Here is a 24,789-nt window from a genome sequence, read left to right as displayed (position 1 = left end):
CCAAATGACCAATAAGGACATATGACAACAAAAAGATTACTATGAATACTTAAAGGGACTGGATTGAAGTTCATAATAGTCAATATTATTTATTAACTTTTTTATGTTTTGAAATGTCAAGATCACACCTTGAACAACATGCCTATTACAAAGATTACAAGAAAATTATTTCAATTACAATATACACCTTGAATTCATGGTGGGCAGCATTACTGAATACAACCTGCATCTAACCTGAGAAGTGTGATAAGACACTGGGCCGGGTCTCCCTGTGGTGTTGAAGGATCAATATCACTCAGACTTGCTTTACTTTCCTGTCGTAACAAATACTGGAATGGCCGCTGATATACGACACTCCGGAACTCCTCCACATCAAACAGCAGATCATTCTTCTCATAATCTAAAAGAAGGAAATTCAATAATAAAAAAAATAACATAAAATAAATGTCACCACTCTTACAAACTGAAATAAACAAATATAGGATTTAATTTTATACAAGCTTTTTGTTTTCCATACACACAGAATGATATAGTCCATCAAATCATCATTTTTCTAATCAGAAGTAAACAGGCTTCAGTTTTTAGTAACAACAGATTGTAGTGTTTTAAATCATTACTCTCATAATCTAAAGGAAGTCAATTCACATTTACATATTTAGTAAAACCAGAATATGCACTTTAAGTTATCAATTTCATACTTTAAAAGAAGGAAATCTATGTATTTGATAAAAACAAAATGATCTAGCCTTTTAAGAATTTGTCACAAAAAAGAATTACAAAAATTAAATTATATTACCAACCATCAGGTCTACTGGTGTTTGTCAGAACCTGCAAACTATCTTGTGGAGACCTACACTTCACATGTGAACATCAAATCAGTATCAAGGAATAACTGTGTAATCTTGAGCAGAATTTGGCATATACAAGAATAAAACAAAAAGAAAAAAACATGCATCTAGATACCAACCATCAGGTCTACTGGTTTTAGTAAGGATCTGTAAACTGTCTTGTGGAGACCAACACGTCACATGTGGCAGAATTTCAAATATGGGATGTATCAACCGACGTGCACTGATGTTCTGTGAAAGTCAAATTAGTATCAGCTATTTAAAAACAGTGTAGCAATTAAATTAAATGTCTCATCTACCAAAAATATATTCAGTGCTACTGATAGTTGCATCCATAAGATGTTCATCTCAATGCATTTATTTTGTCACATGCATTGTGATGAACAAAACAGATGCAACTATAAATCAAGTTTCATTGAGGTCTAGGACTTATAGTTTGTCAGAAGTGGAGCTATTAACAGGAAACTTTAACAGTGAGCAAAAAGCAAATATATTTAATTAAAAATATTTAATTAATTATTTTTGAAATGTTTTCACCTGCATTGTATAGGGGCAACAAAAAATAAGTTTCATCGATCTGTAGTTTATGAGAAATGGAGCTAAATGCAAACATTTAATTAATTAATTTTTAATTCTTTTCACTAGCAAAGTGATCAACATCCATAGGTGTTTGTGAGAAATGGATCTAAATGCAAAATGTTACTGCAAACCTTTAGTTAAATAAAAAAACAAATACATTTTAATTAAAAAATTTAATTAATTTTTCTTTTCTTTTCACATACATGTACATTATGATCACTATACTATGGAATAACTATAAAACAAGTTTCATCAATCTAGGGCTTACAGTTTATGAGAAATAAAGCTACAACCAAAACTTTAATGTTAACCTAATTGCAAAAGTATTTTAATTAAAAATGTTTACTGAATTAATTTTTAATTCTTTGATGCACTTTGATGAACATCTACAGGTGCAACTATAAACCAAGTTTTATTAACCTAGGACTTATAGTTTGTGAGAAACTCATCTAAATGCAAAACTTTAAAGTTAAATTTTAACACAAAAGTTGATGCTGTCGCTATTGCAGCCATCAGAAAAGTAAAACCTATATCTCACCTTTAATGTTAAGCTAAATGTGAAAGTATTTTAATTAAAGATGTTTACTTAATTAATTTCTTTTCATATGCATTGTGATGAACATCTATAAACCAAAAGTTCCATTGACTTAATTTGTGAGAAACTGAACTTTAATACAAAAGTTGATGCTGTTGCTGTCAGAAAAGTAATACCTATATCTCACCTTTTTACTTCATAAAGGCAGAACAAATAGCAGTACAATCTGAACATGCGAAGTAACTATTAATGTGGTTTACAATAGTTACATACTGGGTACTGTATATAAACCCCTCACAAAACATGTCTAGCGTGCAACTACATTAGACAATTATGGTTCCTAATTCATCTCACTTTTATCTTAAACCTTCCAATTTTGACACTTTTTATTAAAATAAAAGTTCAGCTTTGTTTAATTTCATATTCACATTCAGCATGTATATGAACAAATATATAGTGAACTCCACAAAGTAATGATATATAAAGATATATGGATTAAACAGACATAAACTACTTACTCTGTGGTCCCTGACATCTGAAATAGGAATAATTTCAACCAAGTAGAGATCCATGGCTGAGCGGAGCCAGATGTGTCCTTTTTCATTTGACACTTTCCCCAAAATCAACAGGTTGAACAGAAGATAATCCAAACCTTCCTGGACCTATAATGGGAAGAAATAAAATGCTATATAATAAAAACTTTGGGCATCAATACCAGGATGAAAATATTATAAATCAATTCACAATAACAGATGTACTCTAATATCTTTAAAAAAAAAATTCTCTATCTAACTAAATCTAAATAACAAAACTATGGCAGTACTTGAGTTTTACACATGAAAGAAGAAAAAACAAGAGGCCCATGGGCCAACATTATCACCTGAGTATTTTGTTGACCTCGTGGAATGCACAATAACCATTTTCAAGAGGGGCGGGGTTAGAATGATCTAATTCATGATTTTGTTTCTCCATGGGTCAAGGAAGTTTCTCATCAAATTTAGTTGGAAATGATCTAGTAGTAGTGAAGTTTAAATGCATTTTTCTATACAACTCTCAGAGCTTTAGATCTCACTAATTTGGGCGTTTTGGTTGTTCTGAGCACACTGGGGTTATTTTAGTGCAATTTCAATAATAGCTGAATAGGAGTTGTACATATTCAGAAATGAATTTCAAGTTATTTTAATCCAATTACATCATAAAATTCCATTGATTTTGAGGTGAAATATTTTGAGGTTAGTATGTTTGCATGTAATTTGGGCTTGCTTATTTTGGGCATATTTATTTTGGCCACACTCTTTATTGCCTCAACTTTAGTGCAATCTAAAGCCCATCATCAGGTACAAACAGTCGATGCAGCATTAATGAAATTAACAACTTTGATAAACCATCTAAAGACATTTTCATATATGAAGACTATTCAATTATAGCATTTCTGAAACTAAAGAAGAAGATTTTTAAAGGTTGACTTAATTATTCCAGGGTGGATGGGAAGGATATCAGAATGACCAAATTCACAAATTTATTTTTTCCATTTGTCAAGGCTTAGGATTTAATGAAGACGAAAAGAAGATTTAAAAAATAGTCTTAGTTTTAGAATGATAAAATTCAGAATTTCCCAACATATTTATTCAAAATGGTTTAGCAGATTTGAAGAAATGACAATTTAAAATGCATTTCTGTATACAACTATATTAGTAAAATGACATTAATTACATTCACAAATAAGATAAACCATCTGTTGATCTTTAAATGTATGAAGACTATTCGGTTATAGCATTTCTGGAATTAGAGAAGATTTTTAAAAATTCAATTAATTTTCGCTTTTGGTCCCCACCCCTCTGGTCCATGGGGGGAGGGGTGAAGAGTCAGGATGACAAAATTCATAACTATGTTTCTCTATCGGCCAAGACAGCTTGGAATTGGTTAAGTGGTTTTGGAAAAGACACAGAAGAAATAACAGCTTAAATGTATTTATATATACTGAAAAAAAAAAAAAACTTCCGATTTGTACATATAGTATTTGTTATGTTAAAGAATTCATTGTGTAATGAAATTATATAGGTAGTATTAGCCTTGAGCTGTATTATCAGGATTCATGAATTTTATCGATTATTTTTGCATTGTTAATCGTCGACAACGTGAAATTCAATTTGCACGTGCATGCATGGTTCGACATGTTCCGTGTAGTATTCGGTCAATTTGTTTTACTTGTCTTACTGACACTGTTGTCAAGTGAACGAAAACGCTTCAAAAAAAAAAAGAAAAAAAAAAGAAGAGTTTTTTACATTGTAGCATTTTTAGTATGCCAAGAATACCCAATAATTTACGCGAATGGGCGATTGGCATGCTTGATGCTGGCATGTCGACAGAAGACGTTGCAAGGCATGTTGGGAGTTCTAGTCGAGCGATACGAAATCTTCGTGTGAGATTTCGAACGACAGGAAGCACCAATGACTTGCCACGTCGTGGACATCCGCGTGTTACAACGCGTGGTCAAGACCGCTATATCATGAACATGCATTTGCGCAATCGATTCCAAACTGCCACTGCTACTGCTGCTAACACACCTGGCTTTCATAATAACCGAATCAGTGGGCAAACTGTTCGTAATCGTCTGCGGGAGAACGGTTTACATGCACGACGTCCTTACGTCGGATGTGTTTTAACACAACGTCATCGTCTAAATCGTCTTAATTGCGCACGTGTACACACTCGTTGGATACGGCGACGCTGGAATACCGTTCTTTTTTCGGATGAATCCAGATTTTCTTTACAACGTGGTGATGGCAGGGTGCGCGTCTACTGTAGGAGAAATGAACGCTATGCTGACTGTTGTGTTCTTGAACGAGATCGGTTCGGGGGTGGGGGTTCTGTCATGGTCTGGGCAGCCATTGCCCATGGTTATCGTTCACCACTAGTCGTCATCGATGGCAATTTAAATGCTCAAAGTTACCGCGATGACATTCTTGCTCATCACTTCATGCCAACATCTCGATTTTTCAGCATGATAAAGCCACCTCTCATACAGCTAGAGACACTGTAAATTTTCTTAGGACAAATAACATTGATTTCATTGATGACTGGCCCGCTAAAAGTCCTGATCTCAACCCCATCGAGCATGTCTGGACAGACGATTGAGGCATCATCCCAACCCACCTGCTAACATCAACGAACTTCGTCAAGCGCTCATTCAGGAATGGAACAATATTCCACAGGCAGAAATCAACACTTTAGTCAATTCTATGCGCCTGCGATGCACTGCAGTGGTCAATTCAAGAGGTGGTCATACCCGTTATTAAGTGAGTGTTTTGTTTTTTTAACCCCTACCACACTTGGTCAAAATTTCTCCCAGTTTCTGTTAACCTATGGCCATGATTTTTGCACCAAACGATGCATCATGGAAGACTCTTTAAACGCATATATAACAATTATTCCCCCGGTTTGTTTTCATCAAGTTATGTTCAAGCAAAGTTAGCGGAAGTTTCTTATTTTGTTCAGTATATATACATATACATATATATACATATATATATATATATGCACAACTATATAAAAAAAAAATTCATCCCTCCCCAAGGTTTAAATTTTTACTTTTTGGCACCACCGCTCAGACACCTGGGAAGTCAGAAATACTAACTTCACAAATTTGTTTCACCATATGCCAAGGAAGCTTCAAACAAAATATGCATGAAATTGGTCACATAGTTTTGGAGAACTTGAAGAAATTACAGTGTAATTGCATTTCCAGGGCAAGCTCTGGCATTCGCCACATTTGCCAACTGCGAATTTTAAAAATAATTGACATATTTTATTTTAATTTGGTGAAAGAATTTCATGTATTAATTAATAACTTGGTATCTATAAAATTTGGAAGTTTAATAGATAATTTGGCGAAATTTTCTGCTGACCCAGAGCTAGTCCTGCATTTCTCTATACAACTATACTAAACTTCACCCCACCTTGGGGACAAATGGTAGACACAAAATTAATGGCATTAACAAATTAGATAAACTATCTATTGAAGTAGAGAAGAGAATTTTTATTTTTGTTTAATCTTAATTTAGCTTTTTTGGGGGGTTTTATAATTTTAATTATTATTCAGATTTACCTAGTTCTAGCACAACAACACTGTTATATGACCCTGAGTCATAATCTCCACTGTACAATTGTCTCCCCTTGTTGGATGTATGTAGTACACCCATGTGTCAATCCTAGTCTCAATTTAAAGTAGGAAGTAACCTATGTTGTGCTAGCACTAGGTAAGCATGACTAATAATGAAAATTAGAACCAAATTTTCTAAGAGTTTTATTCAACTTACACTAATAGAGAACATGGATTCAACATTATGACTCAGGGTCATATAGCATTGTTGTGCTAGCACAGTAAGTTGAGTAAGTCTATATTCCCTTTCTGGGCCTTACCCTCAGGGGTCAGAAAGACCAAAGTTACAAATGTGTTTCTACATTTTCCTTGGCTCAGGTAACCTAAAACATAACTGAAGATTTAAAACAAATTCTCATTCAATGCCAGTGTTGTTACCTCGTATGAAATGTTCAAATGAAAAACCCTTGGAAAGACTTGTCCAGGTTTCAGAGTGCAAGGCAAGAGTCTGTCAGCAACCTGTGCCATGACCACATTCTTCTCATACAGAGGAATAGATACTGACAAGTCTTTAGCTCTAAACATGGGATTCAGTTCTCGGAGTTCTGCCACTCTGCGTTTCTTATACAGAGTCTTTCCAATGCCAGCTCTCTTGGATTTCACAACACGCACTGTAGAACTGCAAATATTGAGACAGTACATATTACACAAGTATGTATACCCAAGATGTACCAATACCCTTATACATTCCAAGATTTAATCAATTAAAATATTTCTAAAATAACATGTACTTACTGTGAGAAATCAATATAAGAAGCAGAGCTTTTATCCTCTTCAATATGGACTGCTGTGAACTTCTCTGTCAGGTAGTCTTTGATGTTCTTCACTCTGATTATAGGGGGCTGACAGCGATGACGATCAAGAGCTGCTACAAGGCGAGCTCGGAACTCATTTTCTGATGAACACAGAACTACAAGTTTGTAGTCACAATCTTTAGCTGAAATCAAAGAGAACAACAACTGAGAACAATTAAATTGTGAAAATAGTTTAGTAAGTAACAATATTCTATAGTAATGTGTCACATCCAGCGATTCAATTCTTGTTTGTAGTCAAAATCTTTAGCTAAAATCAAAGAGAACAGCAACTGAGGACAATTAAATCCTGAAAAAACATTAAAGTAAGCAATAATATTTTTAAGCAATAATATTTTTAAGAAACAATATTTTATACTAATCTGTCATCTTCAACATGCTTCAATAGCCAATGTCTTATCACAATCTTTAGCTAGAACCAAAGTGAACGACAACTGACAATAATTAAACAAAACAATAAAATGTTATATTTAATTTAATATTTAATGTAATATACCACCTCCAATATGCATACTTCAATATCCAATGTCTTATTCATGCTGGGTTAATGTTTAATGAAACAACTGTGGTAATAACACTTATTCTTTCCTGAATTTATTTTTGCATTACTGAACAGTTTGTAAAATAGGTTTTTAGGTCTTGATAGAAGGAAGGAAGGAAGGAGTTTTATTTAACGACACGCTCAACACATTTTATTTACAGTTATATGGCGTCAGACATATGGTTAAGGACCACACAGATATTTAGAGAGGAAACCCGCTATCGCCACTTCATGGTCTACTCTTTTTCGATTAGCAGCAAGGGATCTTTTATATGCACCATCCCACAGACAGAGTAGTACATACCATAGCCTTTGATATACCAGTCGTGGTGTACTGGCTGGAATGAGAAATAGCCCAATGGGCCCATCGATGGAGATCAATCCCAGACCATCCACACATCCCGTGTGTGCTTTACCACGGGGCTATGTCCCACCCCAGGTCTTGCTAGAATGCTTTTTATTTTTATTTAAGCAAACATTTTGAGGTAAAGAAATAAGGGGTCATATAAAAAGTAAATGCAAATAATAACTGAAAACAAAAAATCCTCATCCAGTGTCAGAAGTTAATTGTGTTACTAACATTCAATCAGATATTACTGACATTTAGTCCTACATGACTGACAATTCAATCCCACAGATCTTACAAAAAAATATACATTTTAAACAAGAATCAGATTAATACTTCCTAAGCTACCAAGATGTCTGTGCTCAGCCTATGTATATTTTTTTTGATATAGTGGTGACCAAGTGACTGGATGTCTTAAAAATAGTAGTCAAGCTGTTCTTTTAACAATATAGCATTTTTTCACAGATATAGAAATTGCATTAAAATACATGCAGATGTGAATAGTGGTGTGCAACCTTTACAGACATTAGGACAAATGCTCTAGGTGGAAATTTCACAAAACATTAATTTTTAAAAAGTTAGAAAAAGAAAGAAAGATTGCTTCCACAACAATAAAAATATAGCTGACATATATGTATAAACATCTATAAATACATAAAAAGGTTTTTAAATATTACTATTATGATTACTGAATGAATGAATGAATGAATGAATGAATGTTTAACAACATCCAGGCACAAAAAATACATCGGCTATTGGGTGTCAGAGAAAGGTAAAGAATGAATATTATGATTACTGAACGCAAACAAAAACACAAGTTCTTAAATAAAGCTTACCATTTGCGACATTAATGTAGTCAATGATCTTCTTTTCTACCTTTTCCTCAGTTTCATATCGCAAGAGATCAGCATATGCCAAACAATGGATTTTCCCAAGTGAACTGAAAAATGCTCGTCTTAGGAAAATGTCGACCTGCAAATAAGCTTTTGCTTTTAAAGGGACAGACCCTAGTTTTTAAACACCAAGGCATACTTTCACCTAGACCCTAGTTTTTAAACACCAAGGCATACTTTCACCTAGACCCTAGTTTTTAAACACCAAGGCATACTTTCACCTAGACCCTAGTTTTTAAACACCAAGGCATACTTTCACCTAGACCCTAGTTTTTAAACACCAAGGCATACTTTCACCTAGACCCTAGTTTTTAAACACCAAGGCATATTTTCACCTAGACCCTAGTTTTTAAACACCAAGGCATATTTTTCACCTAGACCCTAGTTTTTAAACACCAAGGCATACTTTCACCTAGACCCTAGTTTCAACAAATAAAAATGGACAGTAAGTTGATTAATTTATAAACCTGTAACAAATTTGGATACAACAGAGTGAAACAAGTGTCTGTGACGTTAAAATACCCTTAAAAATAGACTAAAGTGCAACTCCATAATCATTACTTCTCAAACACATGTGCGTTTTAAAAAAATATGAAAAATGCTTTTTGTGGTATTAGAAACACCAGGATGACCAGAAACACTTCGGTTGTACGAAAATGGATACTCTAAACAATAAAATATAAGTACATGTAATGTTTGATTTCAGTGATCATAAACGGCTCTAATAGTGAAAAATATGCCTTAGTGTTTAAAAACTAGGGTCCGTCCCTTTAATAATGGTATAATAGAATTAAATTTTCCATTATATTCATTACAGTTTAATGGCATCCCACTGGTCCAGACATACATGTGTACATTGTAGTAATGTGAGTTTGTTCTTCTCTCAATGAATGTAAAAAGAGAATATCACATAAGACGATGTCATTGGTAATTTGCATTACAAAGCCTTTTTGTTCCAGAACCAAAAAAGAATTCAAAACAAAATAACTACATTTCAAATTTAATGATAAGGTCTGTCTGTTATTTCTTTTAGGTTCATCTGGGTATGAACAAAAAAAGCATGGCCGATTCAGTTTCCACAAGCTTTTTTTGTCTGCATACTCTGATGAACCTGAAAGACTTAAAAGACAATCCTTATATGAATAAAATATAATTTAATAAATATAATATAATAAATAAAACAACACCCTGTGAATTACTATGACCTTTGATGTGACCCTCCCTTCAGAACAAAAAACCAACAAACAGACAGAAAAAAACTACAAAAACCCCGAACTACTCTATAAATCACACCAAATTTATTACATAAAATTAGCATTAAATGCAAAGTCAACAAAATCGGCCACAATTAACTTATGATCTTATTAGCATCTGCATGCTCAATAAACACAAAATGTTTCTGCTCATAATAGGTGATATCATTTATTTTTTACTGATGAGCTGATAGTATAAAGAAATTCTACTATAATTCATATATAATCTGACCAACTTTCTGCTAAGATAATTTTAATGTAAATTGCTTTACATTTCATGTTACTATTCATATTTGAGGTCAGTAATAAAATAATCCATTAGTAGTTATGGCTATGATACTTGATGGCAGAAAACAATTAGGGTAAATGTAATTGGACAATCATTTTGCAACATAAATAGAGGATCTGTCACAAGTGTTTTTTAATATGGAAAATAGCAACTGAGTCTATGTTAATCGATATTTGTCGAGGATCTGCCCAAGACAAATACCGATTAAAAAGATGAGGTTAATATTTTTCATATGAAAAAACACGAGTAGCGAATTCTATTTATCTTATGACACTTCTCAAATAACGTTTTCATTCAAAATTGAGTAAATCACAGAACTAAAGTCACCTCCATTGGTAATATTATGATTAGAACAAATCAGTTTGACGTCACACATTTTAACTAATCTTATGAAAACGTTATGCTCAAGTATACATGTCTTGTTGGCTTGTAAAAAAACAATGGCCTACAGTACTGACAGCAAAACATTATTACCTAGAGACCTTGCAAATTTGAATACCATTATTACACTAAATTATCACATGGGTTTATGACACGGATATCATGGTTAAGTTATAGGATACAATATATTACTCACCTCGTCAAAACTTGTTTCTGGTGTGCACAACAAAACCTCATCGGGTTGAGGCAGTGGTTTACTGGGATCTTTCATGTACAAATAAAGCACTGCATTCAGCATATCACCTACAAATTTGTATAATTTGACTGTAAGCGCTGATGATGAGTATAGAAGAAAATATTTTCTTGAAACTAAGCCTTAAAACTAAAAGTAGAATGTAAATTTCCAGCATGTTTCTTAAGAGTATAGTAACTCAAAGTTTTAAATATATGATGTCAAATTATATCTATATAAAAAGGATTAATCTTTTTTAACTGCTCCTCATTAAGAACTTAAAAGTTGAGATGATACAATAAAAAGATATTTGTATTAACCTTCCAGTGTGGAATTAATTTATTTTTATAATTCTTTCCAGAATACCTAGCTCAGTAAAGGGGGTAAGTTTTAGTCCAGTTGTTAGTGAGTTAAAATCAAACCTCATTGGCAGACCAATTTATTTTTTCCCAATTTCAACTAGTGCCATACAACATATATAAATTAATTAAAGGCTGTTAGTACACGTATGTGCCATCTTTTATGTGGAAAAATGTTGTGTCGAAAAAATGTAGCTGGTTCCCTCTGAAGATTATATATCATAATTAGCAATAGCTGATGATTAAGTAATCAGTGTGCTCTAGTGGTGTTGTTAAAACAAACTTTATTTAATTTTGCTCAGTCAAATACAATGCTAACTTAAAAAACCTCACTGAGATGCAAAAATATGCACAACATAAGATGACTGAATTTAATACTTACTATAATGCATAAATTAAAATAACCAATTTTAATACTTACTATTTTGGCAAACAATCAAGTTTGGTGTTCTTGGTTTTAGCTGAACAGGAAGTTTTCGATCTATACACTGGTCACCTATAAAATATTCAAATGAACATAGAGGTACAAATATTTCACCTAGAATCCCTCTGGTTAAGACATTGGTCAAAAGGCTGGTAGGTTCCGGGTTATTTCCCAGCTCTACACTCACAAAAATGTCTCTACCTATAGCCACTAACCATATTAACACTCAGTCTTGGACAGACAGCCCATATGGCTCAGGTATGTACCCAGTATGCATGAACCATAATTGAATAAAAGGACAAAACTCCAAGTTAAAATGAAATTAATATACCTAGAATAAAACAAACATAAAATTAGAATTAATATTTCCAATTCACACCATACACAATGATGCAATCCTGTATTCAAATATATGTAGAAGGTGTATTTGAAAAGAGAATATATTTTAACATTTTTACAGTTAATCAAATAATATAGACTACGTAAAATGTGAATCAAGAAGAGAGCCTAAATTACACTTTTGACTTTAGATACCAGGATAAGACTTTCTTACAAATCAAATTCTTTAAAAGTAGCATATATGACTAAATATATAAAATCAAATACTGAAAAGGCACCGTGTAGATCAGATTATTTCATACATAAAAATAGAAAAAAACAATGTACCTAGTTATTTCTCATGACAGAAAGTCCATAATTATTAAGATAAAATGTACAGGAAAAAGAAAAACCCCAACAACTTACAATGACAAACACCCTTACAAATGACACATAAATAATTAAACACTAGATTTTCAAGATTATTTTTTTAACTGATGAAATGACTGAAAAGTTGATAATTCTGTAATCGTTAATACTTTGATACAAACGTGTCCTGAATACTGACATGATAAAGCCAACTTGTGTAGAATGATTCCCAGATGTTCAACACTTAGGTAGTCAGCCACACTGGAGGATACAGAGCCCAGAAATGTTTTCCAGATGTGCTCAATATTCTTGGTGAGAGTTGCTGGATCGACTGATGTACTTTGTCTAAAAGCAAAGATAAATAACTATAACATCATCTGAGATCAATACATGGCTTTATGTACATTTATAGCTCAATGATGTTCTAAAAGTGAAACTATGAGCTACCGTAAGTTTGATAAGAGTAAAGTCTAACATGTAGGTCAAGGGCAGAATTAAATAACAAAATCTTGCTATTTTTATGCACATTAAAAAGTATCATGTTGGCAATGCATTTGCTTCAAATTTAATTACACTACATGCACCTTTATGACTAGTTTTATTTCTTGTCTACAATCAATGTTGGTCAGTGTAAAAGCATATTTTCTTCAAAAGAGCAGTGCAGATTCAAATATTAAAATTTAATGGGCATATCTTGCATCTGAATCAAAACTTCTAACATTTAGGCATGTGTATAAAAACACTACAACTACACATAATATAAATATCTTTGCATAAACTATGGCAGAAATGTGAAAGAAGTACATTACCCCAACTTGTATAATACCGTGTTTTGATTTATCTGAATGTAATAACAAATTTACCTAAACTGTTCTGGAAGATTCTGTACTAACAAAGCAGCTCTAGATGCAAATGAACTTTCCTCTGAGGTCCACCCAGAAAACCGCTCTTCAGAAGCATCTGAAGTTGCTTCAACTGGATCCACTGTAGAAGACTGGAATTCTTCATCTTGACAATGTTCCAAACACCATACAACTCCTGTAAACAAAAAATAATCCATGTCTTCAGTTGAAGCCACTTTGTAAATTAACTCACAGATGCAAATTACAAGAATAATGAATGGTTTGTAATCAAAGTTCAGTGATACACAAATAAATGATCTCCTTAAGATGGATAGAAAAACCACTGAAACAAAAAAGACATTCCAGTAGCATGTTAGCAAGTGTAACTAGTTACAGAGATCCGAGGGCAAACAAACCTGAATCTATATCAGCCTGATCTTCAACATGTTTAAAAGCAGCTTGTGCTAAGGTCTCAGTAAATCCATTTTTAATTACTTCCTGTATAAAGTTTTGCTCAACGTCCACATTTTGCAGTGGTGCATCTTCTGATTCATAATGGGCTGACTCTTCTGTCTTCTCTATCTGGAATATTTCATCTTTAGCACTTTGCATAGCATGCTGTATGTCTGACATGGAACATTCTGACTTGATCAGTGACAGCAGTGGAAATACCAAGTCTGATGGCTCCACATTGGTTCCAATCTTGATCAGCTCTTTCTGTAGAAAAACCAGTTGGCTAATTGTGAAGAAATTCAGCTCTAAATACTGGTCACGTTTGTCACTTAAATATTTCAACCACTCCATGTGGCAATCCTCAAAAACATTTGCCAAAGCATTTATGAAGTCTTCAAGTTGATGATTCCGTCGGTAGCCTTTCAGTGGTTCAGAGCTTTCACCAAAACTCAAAATGGCACAAGCATAACGAGACTTTTCACAAAAAAACTCTGCATTCCAGCATTTGAAGAGAACACAACCATCTGAGATGAGTTTGATGTAGAACTTAGCCAGTCGCACAATGCCATCTAAAATCTGAAATGTATCAAACTATGAGAATTAGAATTAATTAAATTAAATCCTTCTTAAATTAAACTGATCTGATAAAAGTCTAGATTTGAAATAAAAACAAATTTCAGGGTTCATACACCCTTTTCAAGTTGATTTTCCATAACTTTCCATGATCCAAATAATAAGTTCCATGACCAGATGTTTATCGTTTAATTTTTAGTGATGAACTTATACATGTACATGCGGATATTTGTATTAAAACAGTAAAATCAGTTTAGGCCCAAAACACACCAACACTGGGTCTTGATCTGTCAAACACCATGTATTTTGATGTCTGGATCTGTAACTCATATGTGTTTTCAAATATATTAACTGATCTCGTATGTTTAGATAGTTTCTTCTGTAAACACCAACAATAATTATCAGCATCCTACTTTGATTGATATACATGTACATGTATATATATATCCTGTTGTTTATTATAAAAAAAAAAAAAAAAATTAAAAACAGCAAGCACAGGTTGCAGCTGCCAGTCTGGCAATGTAAGCCTTAGGTGGCAAAGAACAGTTAATTGTTTCTCAGGTGTATGCATTACACGTGAAATGTAATTTAATAAAAGCATTACAATACCAGTCGTACGATTAATTATCTGTATGCATTACGCTTGCAATGTATTGTAATAGTAGCAAGACAAATACCAGTCAATTGACTAATTCTAACTAGAACCAGTTCAAGACTTGTGCTTCTAGACAACGATCAGATTTACCAATTTAAGAATTATACATATTATTAAAACTTTATCTCTGGGTGTCTTTGTTTTTTAGGGTGGAGTCAGGGGCAGAACCAATATTATGATTTTCCATGGCTTTCTATGACCTTTTATTGAAAATCATAGTTTTCACGGTTTTCTAGACATGGATTTTTAATCTCAAATTCAATGACTTCCACATTTTCCATGATGAGTGCGAACACAGAAATTTATAAATGTTTTGGCATTACTGCCCAAAAGGATATATGAAACTTCAATATATCAATGTTTTACAGTACTCCAAGTTATACATTTTGTTTCTTACCATCATGAACTGGTCAACAGTTTCTTTCCCTTTTTGAGCTCTTCCTGCCACCAACATGAGACGACTTTGAAGATCCACCAACTGATTATAGGAGTATTTCCTGACAACATTTTTGACATCACCTGCAGCACAATCTGGCATCACATGCAGACTGATGACATTGTCAAAATCCTGAAAATAAACAATTTCTATTTAAAGATAATGGACAATTTCAGCTATTCAATGTATTATAACTTCTTTTCCGTTGAAAACAAAGGTTTTAAAGGCTTTAAATGGGTAAAATATCGGAGCTAAAAAAACAAGCATTCTGAGAGAATGCTGCTAAAGCAATACATGTCCCCTACTGGGCCCAACAATGGTACCAAATTCAAGACAGTCTTTTTAAAGGTATATACAAAAATTATGTTAATTAACTCTTTCATCACGACAGGCTGGTATACCGGCTAGCGATATCCAGTGCCTATCAGCACGACAGGCCGGTTTAGTGGCTTGTAACACCTGTTCATATTTGGCGCCGAGTGACGCGTCAATATTATAATTAGAAAAATCTCGCGCGACCATAGCTGCCATGTTACACACTGTAATGGCTGCGCCCATGTTCTAGCGAATTTTGAATGAGTTTTTTCAAGTTTATACTGATATTCTGACTGTAATTAAACATGAACCGAGGTGACGAAATTTCGTCTGTTGAAAACAATGGTTGCGATTCAGATGACGGGTTTTCCGATGATGAAATGTGGGATAATATGGACTTTGGTGTATTTGATTTAATCGAGATTGGCGATTGTGAACGAAATGTCATTCAACATGGCAATTTAGAAGAAAATGATACCAATGACGAGTTACAAGATGACTTGCCACTGTTTTACCACGTGCCTGAGTTTACCTGGACACATGAGCCATATTCGGTTACCTGCAGATCAACGTTTACTAAAAATCTGGGGCCCGTAAAAGTGTTTGACGTCAACACAAACGCCATAGAGTACTTTTCGCTATTTTATTCCAATACAGTGTATGGAAAAATTGTGTAATTTACCAACATGAATGCCAAAAAAAAGCGTGATACAGATCCTGCTAACAACAAAGGTGTGTGGTATGATGTTTCTGTTGATGAAATGAAAGCTTATTATGGCTTGTTAATTTTGCAAAAGCATTGTAAATATATTTTTAAAATTATAACTGGAATGTTAATTAATTAATTATCCAACAAGAAAAACATTTGTACTGTTGTTTTTTTAAATTACCAGTCCTACCTACTCAAATAGGTGAGTAATATGCATAGTTTACCTGTAATTACCAGATTTATACCTGTTGAATATAACATTTTTAAAGTATTATTTTTTTTATCTAGACAGCCGTCCATTCACCTTTCTGGAAATGTATAGCCTATAACTAAAATTAATGATAAAACAAGTGGTTTTATCCTTTAACAAACATGATCATAAATCTGCTATTTAAACTCAGTGTGCAGGGAAGGTCAAGGCTGTAAAACTTAGTGGTGAAAGAGTTAAGAAAGTTAAAGTTTGTTTTGAACAACACCACTAGAGCAAATTGATTTATTAATCATCGGCTACTGGAAGTGAAACATTTGGTAATTTTGACATATAGTCTTAGAGAGGAAACCGGCTAAATTTTTCCATTAGTAGCAAGGGATCTTTTACATGCACCATCCCACAAACAGGATAGCACATACCACAGCCTTTGATATAACAGTTGTGGTGCACTGGCTGGAAGGAGAAACAGCTCAATGGGCCAACCAACAGGGTTCAATTGTAAACTGATCATGCATCAAGCGAGTGTTTTACCACTGGGCTACATCCCACCCCATGAAAAAACTCAAGTTGGTTTAAACATAATTTATGGTGTTTTTCTGTATGTTCAATATATTAGTCAAAATATGCCTGCAGTTTGATTTACATACCAACTGCGGAAGTACTGTATTATCATTAATGTTTCCAATGTGATACACGCCCTTGGAGTTGATCATTTCAGCTTGAGACAAAGAGGTCACCTCCACAGAACCATGGGACTGGCTCACCTCCTTCAACCATTCCAAATGTTGTGCTGTGTCTCGCTTAAATGTTTAAAACGATAATAAAAGTAAAACATTATACCATAATATTGCTTATTATTACATTAACATACAATGTATATGCTTTAATTTGGGACCTTTGTAATATTTGCATGATTATGACTATAAAAGGGATCATAAACCCCAATTTGCAAATCCTTATTAAATGTAGCCAAAGAGACTAAATGAAGACAATATTTATGAAAGTTAAATACTTGTAATATGGAATTAATATTATACTGGGATCGTATAACTACTATAACTGAATTGTTCAAAAAAATAAATCTCAAAGTATGACAAGAGTAATGTGTGCGGTGAGTAAAGCAGCTATATGTAATGTCCCATTTTAAAATCATCAAGAGGGAACTGCCATTAAACATGTTAAACATCCTGCATAAGTTCACAACAATGTTACAAAAAAAAGTCCAGACCCTTTAAAAGAAGCAAACATACTGTAAGATGCAAAATTGTGAAAAAGATTGCAAGAACATGTTTATTTTACATTATCATAAGAAATTACTGAAATATCTTAAAGGGACTGACCCTAGTTTTTAAACACTAAGGCAAATTTTTCACCTAGACTAGTTTCAACCCGTAAAACTGGATACTAAGTTTGGTTAATTTACAAACCTATAACAAATTTGGATACAACAGAGTGAAACAAGAGTATGTGATGTTGAAATACCCTTAAAAATAGACTAAAACATGACTCCATAACCGTTACTTTTCAGATGCACATTTTTAAAAATATGAAAAATTCAATAAAATATAAGTAATGTTTGATTTCTGTGATCATAAATGGCTCTAACAGTGAAAAATATGCTGCAGTGTTTATAAACTAGGGTCTTTCCCTTTAAAGCACAGTTATCATAACCAATGTTCTTAGACTACAGACACATATTGACACACACACACACACAAACACACGTACATGTATGAATATATCTTGAACAACAAAAGAAAAGCAAATATTAATTTAGTTTATATTTATTTAAAATTATTCAGTATTAATCCCATTTGTTTTTGTAATTATTAAAATTAATAAACAGAATATGCCTTGTGAACACTTTAGGCCTATTTTGACACTTTATTTACCAATTTGAAATTAATTTTATCCAAAAAAATAGTTTTATGCATTCACATTTCTTTTGTTGTTCAGTATAGCTACCTCCCCTCCAATAAACTAAAAATCACACACGAAAACCCCTCATCCCTTACCAACTTTTGTGGAAGATCTGGGTTAGTCTGTAGTTCTCTCCACATTAATTTGCATCTTTCAAAAAATTTAGCGTAATCACATTGCTCATCACAGTCAAACACTAGTGGAGCATAGCCTGTGGTTGCAGCATGTAGACAGTTCACTTTATGAATCTCAATGTCCCCCTCTCCAGCAGAAATGTAAGCCAGATCCACAAACACCTTCAACTCTTTCAAACCATCTGTTGTTCAAGAAGACATATTTAGTCACATATACAGTTAGACCAGATTAATTGTGACCCCATGTGTCTGGAATCCCTTGCACCTTATATAGATGGTTAAAAATCAATGTCAACTATTTGCAAATTAATTCATTAATAGCTTCTGTGGCAAAACAAAATGCAAAATAAAACAGCAATATGCTGGGATTTGTATGATTTATTACAACAGATCATTTAATCACAAGCAACAAAAGTAATTTTTTTGTTCCTTTTTATTGTTAATTCTTAATGAAAGGCAGGGTTGAAAATTATCATGAAAACCATGGTTGCAAGCATGCAAGGCCAGTTGAAGAAACATCTTACTGGCCCTTCTCATATTCAACTAGCCCTCCTTATCACAGTGAAATTTAACTGTGCAGCCAAATTCAAAACTAGAATGTTCTTTGTTAAATAATAATTATGTGATGACCTTATATAGTCTGTTTGCATCAAAAGGAAACCAATAATAAATACTAGTCAATGAATAAAGTTAAAATTTATATAAACACATTTTATTAAGTTTTAAACCCATACCAACTGACATTTTTTTTATAAAGAAGACAAAATTCTAGAACAGCCAAGGTATGCAGCTTGACTTGCATTGTTTCTGAAGTAAAATATAATGCCATACAAAGAGATAGTATAGGTTTAAAAATTAATAAATTAATGTTTTCATATGAATTTTATCTTTATTCATTATGAAGCTACATACATGCCAATTCATCAGATCCCTTTTCACACAAACGGACAATAGTCTCAAAATGAATATTTTTTGCCTCAGTAAAATGTAATAATGTGTGAGTATACGTGTGCATGCAACGAGTGTGTGTATGTGTGTGAGAGAGAGAGAGAGAGAGAGAGAGAGAGAGAGAGAGAGAGAGAGAGAGAGAGAGAGAGAGAGAGAGAGAGAGAGAGTTTGTGTGTACCAAAATATACAATGTACTTTTTTTTTTTTCATATTACAAAGCATAAAAGCGTACTTATTGTTTATTACAGTAATCTTTGGACAGTTATGTCATCATGTAAGTTTTGGTGTCAGACTAGATCTGATATGTTCGTATTTCATGTTCTATGTCTTCGTAAAATTTGTAAAATTCTTAGTCGCCCTTAGCCAATAAAGGTCACCATAGACAGAGTATGACAAATATTTTGAAGTCACTAGCCACAGGGCTAGTGGGTTTGTGAAAAACACTAGCCCACCAAGATAAAGCACTAGACCAAATTCCTGATCAATTATAACTGGATTTTTATATAATTTTTGTAACATTACACATTTAAGAGTATAACAGTAAAATAAAACAAACACTTAAATCATGTTGTAACTTTCAGTTTTTTGTCGTGTTGTATGTTTGGTTTGTGTGATCCATCGTCATTGTTCCGTTTTCGCTTTTGCCCTCCCACCGGGGAAAAATAATTGAGCAAACTCATGGTTGATATCTAAACCCACTATCAAAATAATTAAATTTAAATGAGGGTACGACAGTGTGACACACGGTAATAGATGGTTCAGTATATTCGGTAGTGGGTTATACATTTAGGGCCCTACTATTTATGTCGCCAGGAACGGTGATGCCAATTGTTCAGATACAGGGCATTATCCCGTGTTAGACTGATATCAAAAGAATGTAACGGCGACATCTAATCCCTTGTTAATTGGTGAACAAAAAAGGTATTATCTTGTATCGGCAGCTGTGATGCATTATCATTATGATCATGATTATCAGACCGCTACACGTAATAGGCCAAGCAGAGTCATTGCATGTGCGGTTACCATTAAAGTAAATTGTTTTCCTGATTGCCGATAACCACATGTCAGCGAAGTGTTAAATTAGAACACAATAGGTAAATTAAACAAACACTGAAATTCAAAGCATGACTGGGGTTTACTTGATTGAGATTAACCTGCCGTCGCGATCGATGGGTGATTTCCAAGTTCTTAGCCTAAAACATATGTGCGAGATTAACTACCACATGATGTGTCCAACCAATCAAAACACGCATATCATTAGACTTATTTCCTGTGCCAGAAACTTGAAAGGGAAAAGTAATCAATGCATGCTGTAACTGTGGCGATGTAGAGATAGCATGTTACTGCAGTTTGCAGACCTAGTTCAAGTGGATTATTATTATATACTCTTCAAAAAAAGTAACGCAAAAATGAAATTTTCCTAATAAATATGGATGTGTGGAAACATTGTGTTTCGAACGCTAAGTATGTTGTGTAATGGAGCGTACCAAATGCATTTTCACCAGCAAAGTTGTTCGGAATTTGATGACCTTGAAAACAGGTGTGAAAAAGTTAACAATCGCAAAACCGCACCTGCGGTCAATTCAGCGATTTGAACGGTCGGCATGGTGTGCACGTGCAAGAGGCACAAGAAGCCCTATAAAAGTGCAGGGTTCAGGACTTAGCTGTACTCAGTTTAAAACTGTCAGCGTAGCTTTCACAATGCCAAGACTGAATGAAGCACAGAGGAACAACGCCGTCGGACAATTGGAAGCAGGCGAATCCCAATCAGAGGTTGCGAGGCTTTTCAATGTGTACCCTAGCACCATTTCAAGATTATGGATCCGCTACCAGGCGCATGGATCAACCCGTGACCTTCGCAGATCCGGTAGACCACGTGTCACCACTCTTGCCCAGGATCGCTACATCCGGTTGCGCCACCTATGCCAAAGGACGACCACGGCTACCTCCACTCAATCTGCAATACCGGGACTGCGTAGGATCTCTGACCAGACTGTCCGGAACCATCTACGAGAGGCAGGATTGCGACCCAGACGTCCTGTTAGAGGCATGATTTTAACCCAGCAGCATCGACAGCTTCGACTACAATGGTGTCAAGCACACAGGGTATGGCCTCAAAGACGATGGAGACACGTGTGGTTCAGCGACGAATCGCGATTCATGCTCCGCAGACAGGATGGAAGGGCACGTGTCTACCGCCGAAGAGGTGAACGTTTTGCACGCAATTGCATACAGGAAGTGGACAGATTTGGTGGAGGAAGTGTGATGATGTGGGCAGCCATCTCTTACAACGCCAGGACAGACTTGGTGCACATCAGGGGGAACTTGATAGCACGGCGCTATGTGGACGAGATCTTGCGCCCGTACGTCGTCCCCAACATGGCCAACGGCAACACTGTTTTCCAGCAGGACAATGCCCGTCCTCATACAGCGTGCATCACCACAGCCTTCCTAGCAAACAACAACATCAATGTTCTTCCATGGCCCTCCAAATCCCCAGATTTAAACCCAATCGAGCATTTGTGGGATGAACTGGATAGACGTTTGCGACGACGACAACCCCAACCTCAGACACTACAACAGCTGGCTGCCGCTTTGGAGGCCGAGTGGTCTACAATTCCGCAGGATGTCATCCGTCATCTGATTGCTTCGATGGGCAGGAGGTGTCAGGCAGTACTTGACTCTCATGGGGGTCACACTCGTTACTGACTGTACGTGACGTCAAACGGGACCTTGGGAACTTGGATGGCTGTTACAACAGCCTCTGTCAATGTTGTTTATCTGTGTCAAATTGCAAGTTTCTGCCATGTTTCTTTCATGTATTAAACGATTTAGAAACATACAATGAAAATCTGGCTTTGCGTTACTTTTTTTGAAGAGTATATACTGATTGCATTGTTGATATTATTCAATGACTAATGTTACAATCAAATTTATTAAATGAAATTTCAGCCGAGAGAAAAAGAAAAAACAACAAAAAACACGATCGAGCGATAAGGGGGTGGTTTTGCATTTCTCACTAGCCCGAACTTAAAAACCACTAGCCACGGACAGCTAATTTTCAACCCTGGACAGGGTGCACTGTATTCACTGATTCATACTTTTTTCTCCTTTACAAAATTAAATGAAGAGTATTTTCACAAAACATTAAGTCAAAAATTGGAAAAAATGGAAAACAATCACATATATTACTTGTTTGATATACTGGAAATGGTACCCCAATATATATACATGTAGTTGTAACTGAAACATGAAACATCAGTTTTTTCAAATTGACTTGACAAATTAAAAAACTATACTCTTCAAGTATGAATAAATGTGTGCATGTACATTTTGGACATGATGATTGAGCAGAAGACATTTAGGCCTTGGATATTTCAGACTACGATGTTTTGGCCAGGCCTTTTATAAGGGGCCAACATATGATTAAATAAAGACTCTTTTGATTTGAAGTTCTATTTGTGCATTTATTGTTGATAACAAATTATCAACTGCTTCTCAGATATGCTGTATGTATGGTGTCTGAATGGGAAAACTCCAATATATGGCTGACTTTTGAAATAACAATTGTCATCTTCCATAAATGTGTGTAGAACATATGGTACATGACAAACATAACACAAAGGGTTTTTTATGCAATTAATGAATAATGGATCATATTAACAACCATTTATATTGTGAAGTGGATCACAGATTTGTCATTGCGTTTCATGGACATTTAATTATGTAATCATATTGATTCAAACATGCTCTCCATGTATTAATTCCTAATAACAAGTGTCCTGGTATAGGTTCTGTAATATACTTCACATGACTTTCATCGCAAGTGAAATAAATACATTACAAACCTTTCATGGACTTTCTTAGCCAGTCAACAAGAGGTTTGCTTTCTTTGAATGCCGCCAAGCTTTCAATCTGTTTGTCAGTGACACTTTCCAGTAAGCTGCAGGTTTCTAGAACAGATTGGTCCATATCTTTCATTGCTACGTTTCCACGTTTTGTCTGAAAAAATTAAAATAAAATAAAAATCAATCCCAACACATATATATCTCGATAACTCTCAAAAGACATTGGTTATACATGTACTTAATTTTCTTAAGAAAAATATATATATGTACTGCAACATTATTTTATTTTATTCCAAGCAACTAATGTTGACTATTCTGTATTATTAAGTACATGCCAAGTATACTTAAACATAAAATTATCTTGTATTTTTCAATTGTTCCAAATACAGGCTTTTCCTTAGTGTTAAATTTAATTATGTGTTGCTCAAACAAGTAATTAAATAACTGTATGTTTATTTAGCTAAAAAGACAAAGGTATTACTTTCGTACTAGCAAAAAAAAAGTCTACATGTACCGGCCTGTATACATACACTTCATGGTTAATTAATATCTGGAATGTACAGTGCACTGTCTTATTTTATTGAACAAAATAATGTTTAAAAGTAGCAGTTACAGAGAGTGATGATGATAACTAGTTTAACGTGCCCATATACCACTAGGGTTTCGAACACGCCCATCCCGAGTCCGACCTCCGATAAGATCGGTGGCCTGACTCGGAATTCTGTGTGTGTGGGGGGGGGAGGGTAGTTGAAAATGGGCGGAATTTTGAAAATAGCAATTAGTAAAAAAGTTAATAGAACAAATAAAAAAAAGAAGAAAAAAGTTACAAGCCAAAAATAAAAAGAATTGACTGCTCGGCCGAATATTTATATAATTTGGAGCATTTTAGAAGGACAGTCCAAAAATAAATAAGAGAAAGAAGAGAGGATCGGACTATTTAATAATATTTAAAAAAGAAAGTAATTTTGACATAAAATTTTGAAAGAAGTTCTAAAAGTTTAAAGTCCGATCTATATGTCCACGTGAGTGGCCTCGTTAAGGCCATTTGGGTGCACAGCTTATAGGGACAAGATGGGTTGCATCCTGTCAAGAAAACCCCTAGATTGACAGTCATTAGACGTTGAAGGTGTAGTGCTGTGCTGAAATACAGATCTTGAGAAGCCAGATCCATCTGAACGAGAGAGAGTATCAGACTAGGGTATAGTCCAATCATCATGGGTTGGTATAGTGGTGCGGACAGGCCCGACTCCGGAAGATACGAGATGGTATCACTATAAAGCAAAGTAAAGTCTAAAAAAGAGTAGTAGGGGCCGACCCCGCTTTCTATTTCTTCTTAGAGTGGGGCGGTCAATCTTCCAGTGCTGCTAGGACAAGCTCGGACATGTAGAGACTAAATGCGAACAA

At 34.4% G+C, this 24,789-nt stretch overlaps 1 protein-coding gene across 1 annotated transcript in view; it reads right to left on the bottom strand.

Annotated features, from left to right (window-relative positions):
* LOC121372382 (E3 ubiquitin-protein ligase rnf213-alpha-like) overlaps window positions 1-24,789 on the bottom strand; it is a 196,219-nt gene that overhangs the window by 116,594 nt on the left and 54,836 nt on the right. The window contains exons 8-22 of the mRNA XM_041498686.1: window positions 23,386-23,539; window positions 18,551-18,771; window positions 17,183-17,335; window positions 15,262-15,432; window positions 13,600-14,212; window positions 13,205-13,379; window positions 12,541-12,686; window positions 11,652-11,726; window positions 10,836-10,942; window positions 8,660-8,795; window positions 6,860-7,061; window positions 6,503-6,743; window positions 2,481-2,624; window positions 968-1,079; window positions 235-400 (exon numbers count right to left, since the gene is read on the bottom strand). Coding sequence (XP_041354620.1) covers window positions 235-400; window positions 968-1,079; window positions 2,481-2,624; window positions 6,503-6,743; window positions 6,860-7,061; window positions 8,660-8,795; window positions 10,836-10,942; window positions 11,652-11,726; window positions 12,541-12,686; window positions 13,205-13,379; window positions 13,600-14,212; window positions 15,262-15,432; window positions 17,183-17,335; window positions 18,551-18,771; window positions 23,386-23,539 — 2,816 coding nt within the window. The remainder of the gene's footprint in view (window positions 1-234; window positions 401-967; window positions 1,080-2,480; window positions 2,625-6,502; window positions 6,744-6,859; window positions 7,062-8,659; window positions 8,796-10,835; window positions 10,943-11,651; window positions 11,727-12,540; window positions 12,687-13,204; window positions 13,380-13,599; window positions 14,213-15,261; window positions 15,433-17,182; window positions 17,336-18,550; window positions 18,772-23,385; window positions 23,540-24,789) is intronic.

This window comes from Gigantopelta aegis, chromosome 4 (genome assembly GCF_016097555.1).
Source record: "Gigantopelta aegis isolate Gae_Host chromosome 4, Gae_host_genome, whole genome shotgun sequence".
Classification (NCBI taxonomy): domain Eukaryota; kingdom Metazoa; phylum Mollusca; class Gastropoda; order Neomphalida; family Peltospiridae; genus Gigantopelta; species Gigantopelta aegis.
Note: the sequence above shows the minus strand (reverse complement) of the source record. Positions and strands in the feature narration are given on the sequence as shown.